At 52.4% G+C, this 14,343-nt stretch overlaps 1 protein-coding gene across 1 annotated transcript in view; it reads left to right on the plus strand.

Moving 5' to 3' along the window:
* The window catches only part of IGSF21 (immunoglobin superfamily member 21), a 36,960-nt gene that overhangs the window by 17,076 nt on the left and 5,541 nt on the right, over positions 1-14,343 (plus strand). The window contains exons 2-3 of the mRNA XM_068658673.1: positions 5,313-5,425; positions 12,667-12,788. Coding sequence (XP_068514774.1) covers positions 5,313-5,425; positions 12,667-12,788 — 235 coding nt within the window. The remainder of the gene's footprint in view (positions 1-5,312; positions 5,426-12,666; positions 12,789-14,343) is intronic.

The raw sequence follows: 14,343 nt of genomic DNA on the forward strand, positions 1-14,343 counted from the left end.
GCGGGATTGCCCCCTGCTAGTTTGGGGGCATTGCGAGCCTTTAGCATCCTAGGTGGCTCTTTTGCAAGCACTGCCTTAAATCCTCTAAAACCCTTCTGCAAAGCGGGGCTGTGCACCTGGCGGATTTCCTTGCGCTCGCTGCTGGGTGCCAGCTGAAGAAACCCAGGAGGGCAAAATTGCAGAGAATAACACAAAAAAAAGGCCAAGGAGAGAAAGAGCAGGGGCCGGGCTGGCATCACTTTAAAAGCCAGCGAGAGGAAAGGTGAGGAGCAGAGACAAAAGGCTGGAGGAAATGAGAAAGGCCAAAGCTCAAATGGAAGCAGGGAGACGCCAGAGTCAAAGGAAGAGAAAGGAACAGCAGGAAGCAGAGGGAGCAAAAGGAGGAAAAATGATGCAGAGGAGCCCTGCATGGGCTGGGGGTCAGGGGACCGGTCACTTTTTTCCCCTCCCTCCCTGCATTTGCACCCCAAAATATCCTCCCAGCCCCGGTTTGAAGGTGCAAGTGGCAGGAGCTGGTGGAGGGCTGGGTGTGAATTATGCATGAGCCCTGCTAATCACGCGCTGATTAAAACGGGGATGTGTTAATAATACCTCGGGCTGGTGCCTCCGCGCGGGGGGACGTGGTGGCACCCGAGGGGTGAAGGAGACACGGCGGGGACAGACGAAGGGACAAAACCCATTGCTGGTTTGGCGGTCACTTTTTGGGGACACGCCACCAGGTGAGAAACGGGTAACCGGGCAGGGCACGGGAGCACCGAGCGGTGGTCGTAGATCCACGATTGCTTGAGATGTAGCTTAAAACCAGCTGGCGAGGACGTGGAGGGCTGGCAGCGCTGCAGGACCTGCTGAAATCTCCATCACCCCAAGACTTCGGAGCACATCGGCGCCGGCGGCCGCCCACACCCTGCGTTCGGGGTGAAACCTGCCTCCTCCCTTGCAGCCATTCAGTAATTGAAAGCGCTGAGCATGTTACAATGTGCTGCTTTTATTAATGTGTCACTCCTGATTTAAAAGGACATTTCACTTATCTCTCCCTTCCCCCTCCCTTTTTTTTTTTTTTTTAACTGGATGTCGCAAGAATTCCCACTGCTCGCTATCAAAAATACTCTTTTTTTTTTTTTTTTTTTTTTCCTCAGGGATGCGATCTAATCAGAGGGCTGCATCTCCATAGGTCAGAATCTAATCAGAGGGTGGCGTGGCACATCGTTGGCTCTGAAATATGTCTTATTTTAAAAGAGCAAAGGGGAAGGAGAGGAGCTTTGGGATCGGGAGCTGCTCGCAGGTGGTGGCAGATGCTGATAGCGAGGCGGCTGCTGGAGGTGTAGGGCCGGGCTCCTGTCCGTGCACAAACGGGGTGCTCAGTGGTCTCATATTCAGCGGTGCCCAACGCTGCTCTTCTTCCATCCCCATAAAAATCCCAAATAGGGACCGATGCGGGGCTTTCTGCACCGGTTCCACGTGGGGTGGGTTCAGCCCCCACTGCTGGGGAGGGAAGGGAGAGGCGCTGGTGGGGTTTTGCGTTGAAGCCCGGCAACATCAAGGGTATGGGTAGCGTGCAGTCCTTCCTTTTTCAGGAACAAAAAGGGAAATTTTGGACCAGAAAGGAAGTGTAGACCAACGGCTTTAGCCCTATTTGTCTTTTTCCGTGTTCTCTTCCTCCCCCTGCTCTTCCAGCTGAAGAACAAACTTCCCAAATAGGAAGAGCATCTTGCACAGCTCAAATTTAGGCTGAAATCGGGTGGTGTTAGGCTGCGGGAACCCCTCTGAACCAAGGTGGCTGCTGCCTCGGGACCCTCCTGTGCCCCCAGCACTGCGACTCTCCCAGCAGAGACCTGGAAGAGGAAGGGCCAATTTTTTTTACTTAAAGTTGCACTTGAGCAGGTGATGGGGGGAAATCCCGCTGCTGGAGCTGGGATGGTGCCTGCTGTCATTGCAGCCTGATGAGAGCATCTCCTGCCCTAAATGGCATTTTGGGGAGTGAAAATGCAGAGCAGAATCCATCCAGCTAATAGTTGGCCTGAGCATGGGAAAACAAGTGAAGAGACGGGCTTTAGACTGCAAAAAGCCTTTTTTTTCAGCTTCTCTGTGCTCTGATGAAGTGTTGGCTGTGACGTCTTAGAAAGTTCGATTATCACCTGGGGAGAAGGTTCTTGCTAGGGCATTGCTGGGGAGCACCGTCCCCGAGATCCTGCAAGTGCCCGCTGTGAAGCACATGGCTTTATTCTGCATTTTTTTACCCCCACTTTTGGAAACGCCACAATTCTCAAGTCAAAAATGTGTTGGGAGGGTGCCAGCAGTGCCACTCTGCAGTCCCCCAGCCTTGGAAAGCAAGGGGAAGGGGAGGCGAGCACCAAGATTCACAAGCACCACCGCCGATGACAAGTACCCTTTTAAGAAACCCAATTAGCAGCAAACTGCAATATGCCAGGATGGCAAAGACCCATCTCGGTATCTTTTTTTCCTGCCAGCAAAAGGTACGGGGAGAGGGGTGGTGAGCAAGCCGAAATCAAAGCTGGCATCAGCATCACAGCTCCGGTGTCTTGCCAAGAAGGGGCCGGGACATTACATCGGAGATTTCTGTGGGGACACGCATCAAATGCATCAAACCAGCAGGTTTTGGATGGGTCCATCTGTATTTCTGCTTTTTTCTTTCTTTTTTTTCTTCAGTGCCTGGCTTTATTTTCCCCAGCTCTTTCCCTCCACACATGTACTTAGCATCTGGGGGGCAGACTCCTCTAGGGACTGAACATCTGCTTCTCCTCGCTCGCCTCCCTCACACTTGTGCTCTTCCCTTCCTTCTTTTCACCATCTTCCTTCTGGTGGGCTTTCGCTCTGAATTTGGCATCTGCTGCTTTTTAAGCATGCAGGGTCCCGGCCCCCACAACACCAGTGCAAGAAAGCAGGAGGCTGCAAAGAAACCAGAGCTTTGGTGTTGCAAAGTGCAAACGAATCCCACGGCGATGCGCTGTTAATTTTTGAGGTGCAGATATCCTCCCAGCAGTGCCAAGCCTGAATTACCTGTGCTGATGCTTGCACGTTGGGCACTTTTTTGGATGCTGTTGGTCCAACCCTGAAGGAGCAACCCTGTGTTGGCTGCGTTTGGATTTGGGGTTTGGAAATTGGTTTTGAGCAAGGGGAGAGGTTGTAGCCTGGCTGACCTCTCCAAGCAGCGCTTCGGCAGCACATGGAGGGTGAGAACAAAAAAAAATAGAAACCAATTCAGACTTTTGGAGCCATTTGGGGGTGTGTCTGCAGGGGGAGCGGACACCGGTGCAGGGATTTGGGTGGGGATGCTCTGGCTTTGCAGCAGGGCTGCGGGCAATGCAAAGCAGCAGCTTTTGGCTCTGCCGCTCTGCGGTGCATTTTCTCCCCCGTGCCTCAGTTTACCCCCTGGAAAACCAGGCAGAGCAAGGCCACGGGGATCGCCTTCAAGCACCAGAGCCACGCTGGGACTTCTGCATTTTTATGCCATGCAGGCACTGGGCAAAATGAAGCCTTAACTCTGTCTTTGTCACCTGTCACTTAACTCCAGTGCCGCCAGCTTGATTTGATTGCCCAGATGATCCACACGGGGGGCAGGAGGGAGCCACAATCCAGCCCGGAGGCTCCCCACATTTGTTGACACACAGGCAGAGCTTTTCCAGGCATTGAGCATAGCCAAGGCATGGATCCATCCCTGATTTCATTTTTGGAGCTGCACGGGGAGGATGCGCCCTGCTTTGCCCCAATCCCCCTGCTGCTTTCGTGCCTGTTGCTCTTTTTGCAAATATCAAAAGTGAAGCGTGGAAGGCAGGGATGCGCCCGCAGAGACCTTGTGTGACCCTTCCACATCCCTCCTCCTCTTCCTTCTCCTCCTCCTCTCCCGTCTCTGCCATCCACGGCTGTCTCTTGCAATGGATGTGGTGCATGTAATTCAGCAGGAGCGTGTGCTGTGCTGGCAGCCACAGCAGCAGAAAGGAATTAATCCCTGCTTTTGCTTGCTAAAATAAACCCCAGCCAGGCGAAGAGCCGGTCTGGATCATCGTGAGAGCTGGTTCTGAATGGCTGTGGCTTTCTGCGGTGGTTTGGGTTATGTCCAGCAAAGGGGGGAGGCTTCAGGTGGTGGTTGCAAAAGTGCAGATTCAAAACAAGCCTTGCTTTTGGTGGTGGGAGGCAGCTCGAAGAGCCCAAATCATCCATCGATGGCCAAGAGCATCTGCTGGGATGCTTCTCCTCAAGCAATCCCCACCACCACCAGAAAGCCCCCATTTCTCCCAAATTTCCACGCAACCACCTGGTTGCAGCAGCGAGGCTCCAGCACTGCTTTTGCACATCAGGGGGCTGGAAAAGCAATGCAAAGAGGATTTTGGTTTTGTTTTTTGTTTTTTTTTTCGGTTGTGCCAGGCCATATCACAGGCAGGTGTGTGTGCAGTGCAAAACCTCCAGTAAGTTGTTTTACAAATGGCACAAGCCTCCAGGTGCTGGCCGGTGCAGTGAGGTGATAAAATTGCTGGTCCCAGTTTCAGGCATCCTCTGCCAAGGAGTTTCGGTTCCTGCACCACATCGTGCACCGCTCCTGGTGATTTCCAAACCTGCTCCTTGTTCTCCCACCTGATACGAGCAGCTGTTCGAAAAAATAAAATGAAATAAAAGGATTTTTGTAGTGGATTAGAGGCAGTTTCAGGATGCCCTGGTTGGAGACGATGTCAAATGATGCTAAACGAAGGCTCGGATCCACAGGGCTGTCAATCTGGCGTTTTCCAGCAGCTGGAGGAAGGACAGGACAATAAAAATTAAATGTAGTCGCCTGCCCTCCTGACCCCGGCTGCTCCACACTCCCGCAATAGGTTTGCAGCAAATGGAGGGGAAGAAGCAAGATGGGGAAAGGGAATGGGGAGAAACCTGTGCCAGGTTTCTGAGCCATTCTCAGGGCTTGCACGGGGTCAGAGCTTTGTGCACGGCTCAGTGCCAGCCTCCAGGTCCGGGCTGGCTTCTGGCATTTATGGGCACGTTGGGCAGTGGTGCAGAGCTGGGGAGAAAAGTGGCAAAAGGGTTGCTCCTTGTGTTTTGGTGCCTTAAGCTGGTAAATAAGGTCGGGAAGGGTTTTTTTTCCAGCTGATACCTGTTTTGGTGCATTGGGAGCAGCCCAAATGCCTCGCTGCAAGGGGCAAGGTGGCACGCAGGCAGGCTCACACACGAGGATGGAAGCAACATCTGCTCCTCATCGCAGAGCTGTTCCTGCCCCAAAACCACTTGAGCAAAGCTCTGTAACCCTTTGCTGCTTCCTTCCCCAGCAGCTCACGTCCTTTTTTCTCCCTTTTAATCTCTTGCAGCCTACCTGACGGTCAGCATTGAGCCGCTGCCGCCCGTGGTGGTGGGAGACGCCGTGACGCTGAAATGCAACTTCAAGACGGACGGGAAGATGCGGGAGATCGTCTGGTACCGGGTAAGCGGCGCCTGTCCCCTGCCCTTGGGGACAGGGACATGAAGCCAGCCGGCTGCTTCCCTCCTGCGTGACATAAGGTCAAGGCTGGATGACGGAGAGAAACCCAGCCGACTCTCTCGATGATGGGAATATCGATTCTGCTGCCGCCCCGCTGTCCTTGCACAAAAGCCAACGAGGCGGGCGGCTGGGCTCTGAAAAGCCAGGAGGGGAGGTGGAAAATGGCTTTGCAATCATCCCGAGGCTTTTTGGTGTGTTTCCTGGGTGGGCTCGGTGCTTGCTGGCTCAGTTCGATGTGTGGGGTTGCTGCAGAGGGGCCGTGGTCGGGTTTCAGAGCTGGGGCTCGGATCAGCTCCACGGAGCAAAAAGGATTTTCAAGCTGAGGGGAAAATGCTGCACAATCAGGGGTGGTTTTCACACTGGGTGGGAAATGGTGCAAAATTGAGGGCGTTTGGTGCTCAGGGAATAGTCCTGGGCTTTTCCGTGCTGAGCCTCCCCATAAAGCTTTTCCCTTTCCTATCTCTGCCTGCTGTCCCTAAAACACCCACCCAGGGAGGATGCTGGTCTGCGGGTCTGTAGCATCAGCTTTTATATGGGGAGGGGGAATTTGGGCGCTGTAGTTTCCCCCTGCATCAGCATTACCCCATCTGCACCAAGCCTGCAGAAGCCTCTGATACAAAGGCCCAGGGCAATATTTTTGGCTTCCTCCAAGAGAATTGCAGGATACCAACCAACAGCAAGGAAAAAAAAATAAATAAAGTGGGTTGAGCAGAGAAAAGCTAGAAGTTTTGCAGGAGATGAAGACTCAGCTCTTTGGTTTGCTCACAGAGGAGGCAAAGAAGCAGCTAATGGGGCTGGTGGTTTCGGATGAAAGGGCCGTCCTTCGCTGCAGGATGTTTTTTCTTGTTCCTACCGTGTTGTTTCTGCTCCCCAAATGATGAGTTTCTGTGCCTTAAAGCTCTTCTTCACAGCCAGCGAGGTTTATAAATAGGGAATGTTGCCTCTGTACTGATGTATATTCAGTTGCCAGCGCACGGTGTGCGTGTTTCCATTGAGTCCTGGCTGCTGTTTGCTATAAATACATGTGTTTAGGAGTGTAGGGTGCATAATTGGAAAAAATATTGAATTACAAAGCGAAAACCGTCCCATCCCCCAAAATGCAACTTTCATCTCCCCCTCATTTTGGGGAGGAAGAGGCTTTTTTTACATAGTGCCATCTCCACCAGGTTTTTGCTTCCCTTTTCCACTCGGTAATATTGGATTAACCCACTTTCTCGCGAGCTGGGGCTGGATTTGCCTAATCCCCCTGCGCGGAGGCACGCTCGAGCCCTCAGCGAGGGGATGACGTGCCGGAGCAGCCGAGCAAACTGTGCTTGGGGAAGCCACGGAGAGAGTGGGAGGGAAAAAAAATAACCCAGCTTTTATTTTTATCTCTGCAAATCCCCCCTTTCTTCCAGTTTTTTTGCCTTCCTTGCCTATTTTCCCTCATTTCCCAGGGCGCTTGCTGCATTCAGAAAGTTGTGTTTTGTGTTTGTGTTTTTTTTTACAGGAACATCTTCGAATTTACCAAATTTCTGTTTCTTGTACTAAAGGGCATGACACCAGGGCACATCACTTCTCCCTGTCCTGTAGCCAGAGCCTCAGTGGGCATCACAATATGGGGGTGACAGCCCTGGACCCCCCGGCTGTTCTGGGGACGCTGGGCATTGTGGCTGCCTGCTGCACCACCACTGCTTTGCAGCAGCACCTCACCCCCCTCCTGATTTTGATGCTTTTTCCCCTTTCTCCCCTGTTTTGTCTCACAGATTTCTGCAGCTGCCCTAATCCCCATCCCTAATCTCCCTGTGCAGGAAGGTGACGGATGGTGATGGGCAAGCTGGGCTGGAGGTGCTGGGGCTGCGGAGTTATATTTACACCATTTGTAAATCATCCTGACAGTGCTTTTGTGCGTGGCACCGGAGCAGTCATGCAGGGCAGCGCCGAGACTCGTGGGGGCTCCGGTTTGCCTCGTTTTATTTTATAGGAAGCAGAGAGAGCTCGTCGGCTTTCAGATGCAAAGATTCTCCAGAGGTGTACGTGGCATGCAGGGGGGTGAGGCAAAAGCGGGGGAAACTCAGTGGCAGCATCGTGGTGTAGAGCACTGGGGTGTGTGCACAGCCCTTGGGGGGGGCATGCAGAAGGGGGTTTGTCCCTCACCACAAGCTGCTACTCTGGATTGATTGAAATGCAGAAGGCTGGAGGAGAACATATGGATTGTGGCACCTGGGATGAGCAAAGGACACAGCATGCAGGGGAAGGAGCATGGACTCAGGCAGCTTCTCCGTGGAAAAACAGGAACATGTGCCGTCTGCAGAGGTGTTAATTAATATCCAAACTCCCCCCCTGTGTCCTCCACGGTGAATTTATCTCCAGAGGATGTGATTTGCCTGAGGACATGTGCAAACATGGGTTTGAACTCCTGGCTGTAGTCTTGCACGTTAGACGAGTGCCCAAAACCTTCGCAGGAGCCGAGGGTAGTGGCATCCTTGCAAACGAGCTTGTAATGAGTGCGGGAAGACACAGAGCTGTCAAGCTGTTAGCTGGCTCCAATCGCAGCTGTCTCGGGGGTCGCTCTCAAGACCTGATTAGTATGGTCACTGCCACGCTGCAGCAAGTGATGGGGAGGGAGAAAATTACTTTTTGCAGCAGTGCAGAGCTCTTAAAAAAAATACACACAAAAAGGAGAGGGAGGGAAGTCCTCCGGGTCTGTGCTGACTCTGCATGGGCATCTGTCAGCACTGGGAAGCTGCTGAGCCTGTGCACACAGCTTGGAGGTGGCAATTGCAGAAAGGGCTTGGGCAGGTTTTTGGTGTGTCCTGCCTGGGGGCACAGTGTTTTTCCTGGGGACATGTAGCATCCAGCACCAGGGGCAGCGGGGAGCCCTCAGGTCCAGTGCCAGTGGCTCTCCCTCACATCTTTAGTTTGGTGCTCAGGCTAATTAGCAAGAAGGAGAATAACAGAGAGCCAGGGGCCGGCATTGTGGTGCCCCTGCACAGGCATTGCTCTCCGTAGCACCCACGGTGCACAGGTACTGCTCTCCTGGTGCACCCGTGGTGTATGGGCATTGCTGCCCGTAGCACCTGGGGTGCACAGACATTAATCCCCATAGCACCCCTGGTGCACAAGCATTGCTCCCCGCAGCACCCATGCACAGATATTTATTTCCATAGCACCCACCGGCAGGTGAAGGGGCTGTGCGCTGTGACCCCATATCCCCCATCCCATCCTCGGGCCGTTCTCCCCACCCTTAGGGACACCACCTTGTATCCCTTGCAGGGATTGCAGAGCGTTTTCCTCCACTGAGGGGCTCGTTGGGCTGGCCCCTACACCTCAAATGCTGTGCAGCTGCAACTGGCAAACCCCAGGTGCGAGGCAGGTGGTGGCCGATGCCTTCCAGATGTTGGCGGTGCTGCCTGATCGATGGTGACAACACGTGGTCCCCACAGGGCCTTCTGCTGCCACTGCCCATTAGGAGCAGTGACATGTTGCAGCCCTGCGCCGGCGTCTCCTGGTGGCAGCGTTAAAGTCACAAAAGGCTCCAGGGGAGGGTGATGGCAGGGTGAGGGATGCTGCGGGGAAAGCCTGCAGCAAAAAGACTGCAAATCTGGGGGTGCTGTGCCCAGAGGAGCCAGGCTGGAGACAAAAACCATCCACCAGCACCTCTTGCTCCTGCAAAGCATCTCCAACATCTTGCTGGCCAAAATGAAGCACCGTTTCCAAATTTTCCAGGCGAACTGAGTTCCTGGCAGGTTGCATCTCCGATTTATAAACCCGCTCCCATTTCAGGACGAGCCACTGGTTTTACAGCTGCAGAGAAATGCTCTGAAATACAAGCACGGCACTGATGTAGAGATCTTGGGGCAGTAACTGAGCGAGGGCTGACTCGTGCCATTCATCTCCATGCCGGCTGGGTCGTCTCCGCTGCCCGGAGATGATAATTTAAATGTCAGCATGGGTAACTATTTTAATTCCTCAAGCTCAGGCAAAGAGAGAAGGTCGCACGCAGCAGCGTGGTGTATTGAGAGCCATGTCTGCCCTCTCTGTTATCACTCTGGCTTCGGGGAGCACCCCCACGCCTCCCAGAATTGCACACACTCCTTCCACAGCAGGGGCCGTGCACATCCAAGTGCACGTGTGGTTGAGCGGTGCTGGCTACCAGCACCCATGCTCCCTTTTGGATGCATGGAAAGGGGGCAGTGGAGGTGAGTCGCAGTGCTCATTGTGGGATCAAACTGTCTGGGTTTGGGCAAAAAAAACTCAGCCACCTGGCTTCTTTGCCCCCGGTGGTGCTCTGAGCAAAAAAGCAAGGTGGAACTGAGGGGTGAGAGCTTGCCATGCTAGAGTGGTGCCCTGGGTACAAGCAGCACCTCCTATCCTTTTGCAACCCATCTTGTCCTCCAGAAGAGCTGCCTCTGTCCCCTGTCCCCCATCCATCACTCCCGCATGCTTATCTAGCACCCCGACGAGCAGCTCCAGCAATATTAATGGTGCAAGTGTGTTTTGGGGGCAGCAAACAGCTGGGTCGCTGGAGAGGTGAGAGCAAAAGGGGGAGAAGCAGGAGGGGCTGCATCCGCACCAGCGGGAAGGAGCAGGAGGTTAATGTCTCCCTGCACAGTGGCAATCGCTGGGTTTTTGTCAGGAATAAGATTTTTGCTGGGGTTTATAAATAATGCAGCAGGCAGCCTGCAGCATCAGGCTGAGCTCGGCTCCAGTGCCATAAATGCACCTTTTCCTCTCCCTTCACCCCTTTTCCTTCTGCAGTGATGCTTGCAGGGGGCACTTGGTGTTGGGGCATGCGATCTGGGGCAATCACCATCCAAAGCTGCCAAGTTACCATCCTTTTTCTCCCCAGCGGGAAGCCGGGTTGCTGCCGAACCCCCGGTAAATTCACCATCAACTTTCTGTGTAGCTCCTCTCTCAAAAAAACCCTGACCCTGGGGCGCAGATAAAAGGCTGTAAGTAGGTCTAATCCCTGGAGAGAGACTGTTTTGTGTGCGCCTTTTCAGAGGAGCCTGTTAGCTGCCTGTAATCCCTTGGGACCTGCCGGGCTGCAGCGCCTTCCCTCACTGGGCATCCTCAAGGGACCGGGTGGGGGGGGCATGGGGAGTGCCTTCAGCCACGCTTTTCTGGCCCCCTCCTTGGGTCTCTCTGGGTGATTTCATGCAGTGCTTTGGCTCCTCTGCCTTTGCCCACATCTGGCCAGCTGTTCTGCTGGGAGGAGGAATCCACGCCTCTTGCAAAGCCTGGGATTGCAAACTTCTCCGCAGCACACAGGTACCACCGCTGCCACAGCGGGCTTTGCAAAGAGATTTTTGCAAAACCGGGAGCTGAAACCAAACCCTGGCACTCAGCGTCCGTCCTAGAGCAGTGACTGCACTTGAAAACAGCACAAAGGGAGAAAAATGCAATTTAAGCACATGGAGTGTGGCATCCCGGCTGGTCCTGTGCTGTGCCACTATTGCATCTTACAGAAATAACCCCAGAAAACCCTCCCAGGACTCACACCAAGAGCTATGGCACTTCTAGATGCAGCAGCAACAACATGTTTTCTCCTCCTTTGTCTGAACCTCCCCAAACCCAGCCCAGGGCGTATATAAAAGTCGGGGGGAATGGGATCTGTCCTTGAAAACTTCCCCTCATCTCCCAACGGACAGAGATTTACGGCTCTGATAATTCTTCGCGCAGCTCTTTATCCCATGTCCGTGCGAGTGTGTATTTTCTTTGTAATAAAAGCCTCAGTCTCGGCAAATAAATCTAAGGAGACAGTTTTACTGACAGCTTTTTTTCCCTCCTCTGTGCAATAAAAAAGGGGAAGAAAAGATAAAATCTGGAGTGAAAGTTGAGTTTCTCCAAGCAGGGAGGAAAGTGCTGGGCAGGAGAGCCAAAAAATGCTCCTCTGCTGCTCTGTCACTCACTCCCCTTCTTCTGGGCCCAACACCAGTTTTGTTTCAAAAAGGACAATTTTTATCACCCTCCAATGTACTGATCTGAGCTGTTTCAGCTCCCCAAATCACCATCACCAATCTGCGTTGCTTTCTCCTTCTTTTTTCCTCTTGTCTCTTTTCTTTTTCCTCTTTTCTCACAGTGGCCGGGGAGGCGAGGGGTGGGGAGGAATAAGTCAGAAGGCATTGCAGGGCTCGTGGAAGAGATGAATCCTCTCCAGTCCCCAAGAAAAGCCTTTTTCCAGTTAGAAATGACAACCTGAAGTGGGTTTACTTGACAAGGTTTTGGTAGCGGGGGGCCATAGGGGTAAGAAGAATCCAGAAGCTGCCCCATGTTAGGTAAGGGGCCTGCTGCTGGCCAGGTGTAGGCCAACAAGTGATGTTGTTTGTGCCTCTGTGAGAGCAGATTTAAGGGAAAAAAAAATAAAAATAAAAATAAAAATAAAAATAAAAATGCTGGAACAGCAGCTGGGAGAGAGAGAGGAGTGAGAAACATCCTTGCAGCCACCAAGGTTGGTGAAGAAGGAGGGCAGGAGAGATGCTCCAGGCTCTGGAGCTGAAGTTTCCCTGCAGCCTGTGGAGAGGCCCCCGGTGGAGCAGGCTGTCCCCCTGCACCCATGGGTCCCCCATGGAGCAGATCTCCACGCTGCAGCCCCCCCATGGGTGGAGGAGCCCCCGGTGGAGCAGGTGGCTGTGGCCTGGAGGAGGCTGCGGCCTGTGGAGAGCCCCCGCAGGAGGAGGCCCCAGGCCGAAGCTGCAGCCATGGAGAGGAGCCCACAGGGAGCAGGGGCAGAGAGGGCCCATGGAGGAGCAGCAGGTGGTGAAGTGTTCTGCACTGACTGCAGCCCACATTGCCCCGTTCCCCTGTGGTGCTCACGGGGAGTAGGTGGAAGAGGGTAGATGGGGGGAAGGTGTTTTTGGTTTCTTTCCTTCGTTTCTCACTTCTCTAGCTTGCTAGTGATAGGCAATAAATTTTACTAATCTCCCTACTCTGAGTCTGTTTTGCCTGTTACAATAATTGTTGAGTGATACTCCTGTCCTTATCTCAACCCTTGAGCCTTTTCCATCGTATTTTCTCCCCCTTCCCTTTGAGGAGGAGGAGTGAAAGAGCGACTGAGGTGGAGCTCAGCTGAGTGAAACCACCACCACACAACCCCAGGGAATGGCTGGAGCTGGGGATGTGATATCTGCCCCCGGTGCAGCAATAACCAGGCAGAAACGCGAGGTTTTTGCTTTCTCTCACAGTTGGATTTTTATTTGCAGGTCACCGATGGCGGCACCATCAAGCAGAAGATCTTCACCTTTGATGCCATGTTTTCCACCAATTTCTCGCACATGGAGAATTACAGGAAGAGAGAGGATCTGGTCTACCAGTCCACGGTGCGGTAAGTTGTCCTGATGCTGGTGCCCTGCTCTAACGTCACCTCCTTCAATGTGCCAGCTGCTTTTTAAAGCCTTTTCTTTAGAAATTTTACCCCAGTTTGGGGTGGTTGAGGATATTAAGTCAATACTCACCCTCTTTGGCCTTCCATGGGGATTTGTTGGCCTTGGTTGCTGCAATCAAGGGGTTTTGCTAATAAGAATAATTGCATGCGCTGAGAAATCACCTCTATTTTTGCTGTGTTTGCTGCATTGCAATCGCTACAAATAAATTATCATATTTTAATGCACTGTCACCAAATATCCAGGGTCTGTCCCCACAGTCTGCCTGTCCCTGGGGGAAAAAGACAACATTGGTGGAGGGTTCCAGAGGTGGAAATGAGCAGAGAAAATCAGGGCTGGAAAAAAAACAATATATATATATATAGCAGGCAGCATGAAAGCTCGTCTGCATTTCTTCCAAGTATGAAATCACTTGCAGGAGTGTCAGCTTTATTACTAATTACACACTTGCTTTATTGCTGGTGTTATAAAAACAAAACTGGAGCTTGAAAAAAGTGTCAGGGGGAGACTTAATTTAAGCCAAAAAGGCTGGGGCGAAGTATTTATTTTCACATTTTTTGTTTTTGTTTCCTTTTTAAATTAGAATTCGCTAATCGTATTTCAATGCTCGTTTTTCCCAGCGCCGGGTAATAAAGTTCCTGTGTATGATGGGGAAAATACAGTTGTTTCCTCGAGGCAACACGGTGCTTCGTGCCTGCAAACGTCCACAATCTGGTTTGGAAAGGGCTTGGCATGGCTCATCCCTTCAATGAGCATGCATGCACAGCTATGTGCAAGAATTAAATTCTTTCTAATTTTTTCAATTTGAATTTTTTTCCTGTGTTTTTTTTTTTTTTCTGTTCATTTGTAACTGTGTTTTGTCATAAGTAGGAGTAAGTGCACTAGATGGCTGCATGGGAATAAATGTGAATGTAGAGTGGAAAGTAAGCAGCAAAGAAGGGCTGGAGATGAGATGCTCAGAGGAGGCTCAGGAGATACTCAGAGGATGCTCAGGAGCTGCTCAAAGGATGCTCAGGAGATGCACAGAAGTTGCTCAGAGGGATGCTGAGGAAATGCTCAGAGGATGCTCAGGAGGTTCAGAGGATGATGCTCTGAGGTTGCTTGGGGGGATGTTCAGGGGGTGCAAACAAGGTGCTAAAGATGCAAGGAGGTTGCTCAGGGGATGCGGAGGAGATGCTCAGGGATGCTCAGCAGGCTCGGAGGATGCTCAGGGTGGTTTAGAAGATGTCCAGGAGATGCTCAGAGCATGCTCAGGGGATGCTCCACTCCTCAAGTTTTGCTTCCCCACGTAGCACGGGCTGTGCTGAGCCGCTCAGTTGGTTGTTGTGCAAATTTCTGACATGACTAATTACTGTTGGAGGATGTTTCAGAGGCTTCGCTAATGGATTACATATTCCCAAATTCGACAACCTTGTTTTCCTGCTGTAAAACCAGCATTTCTGCCCAGCTCTGGATTTAACCACTGCTGTCCTGCAGGGCAGGGAGTTAAACCAGAGC

The sequence above is a fragment of the Anas acuta genome, chromosome 22 (genome assembly GCF_963932015.1).
Source record: "Anas acuta chromosome 22, bAnaAcu1.1, whole genome shotgun sequence".
Taxonomy (NCBI): Eukaryota; Metazoa; Chordata; class Aves; order Anseriformes; family Anatidae; genus Anas; species Anas acuta.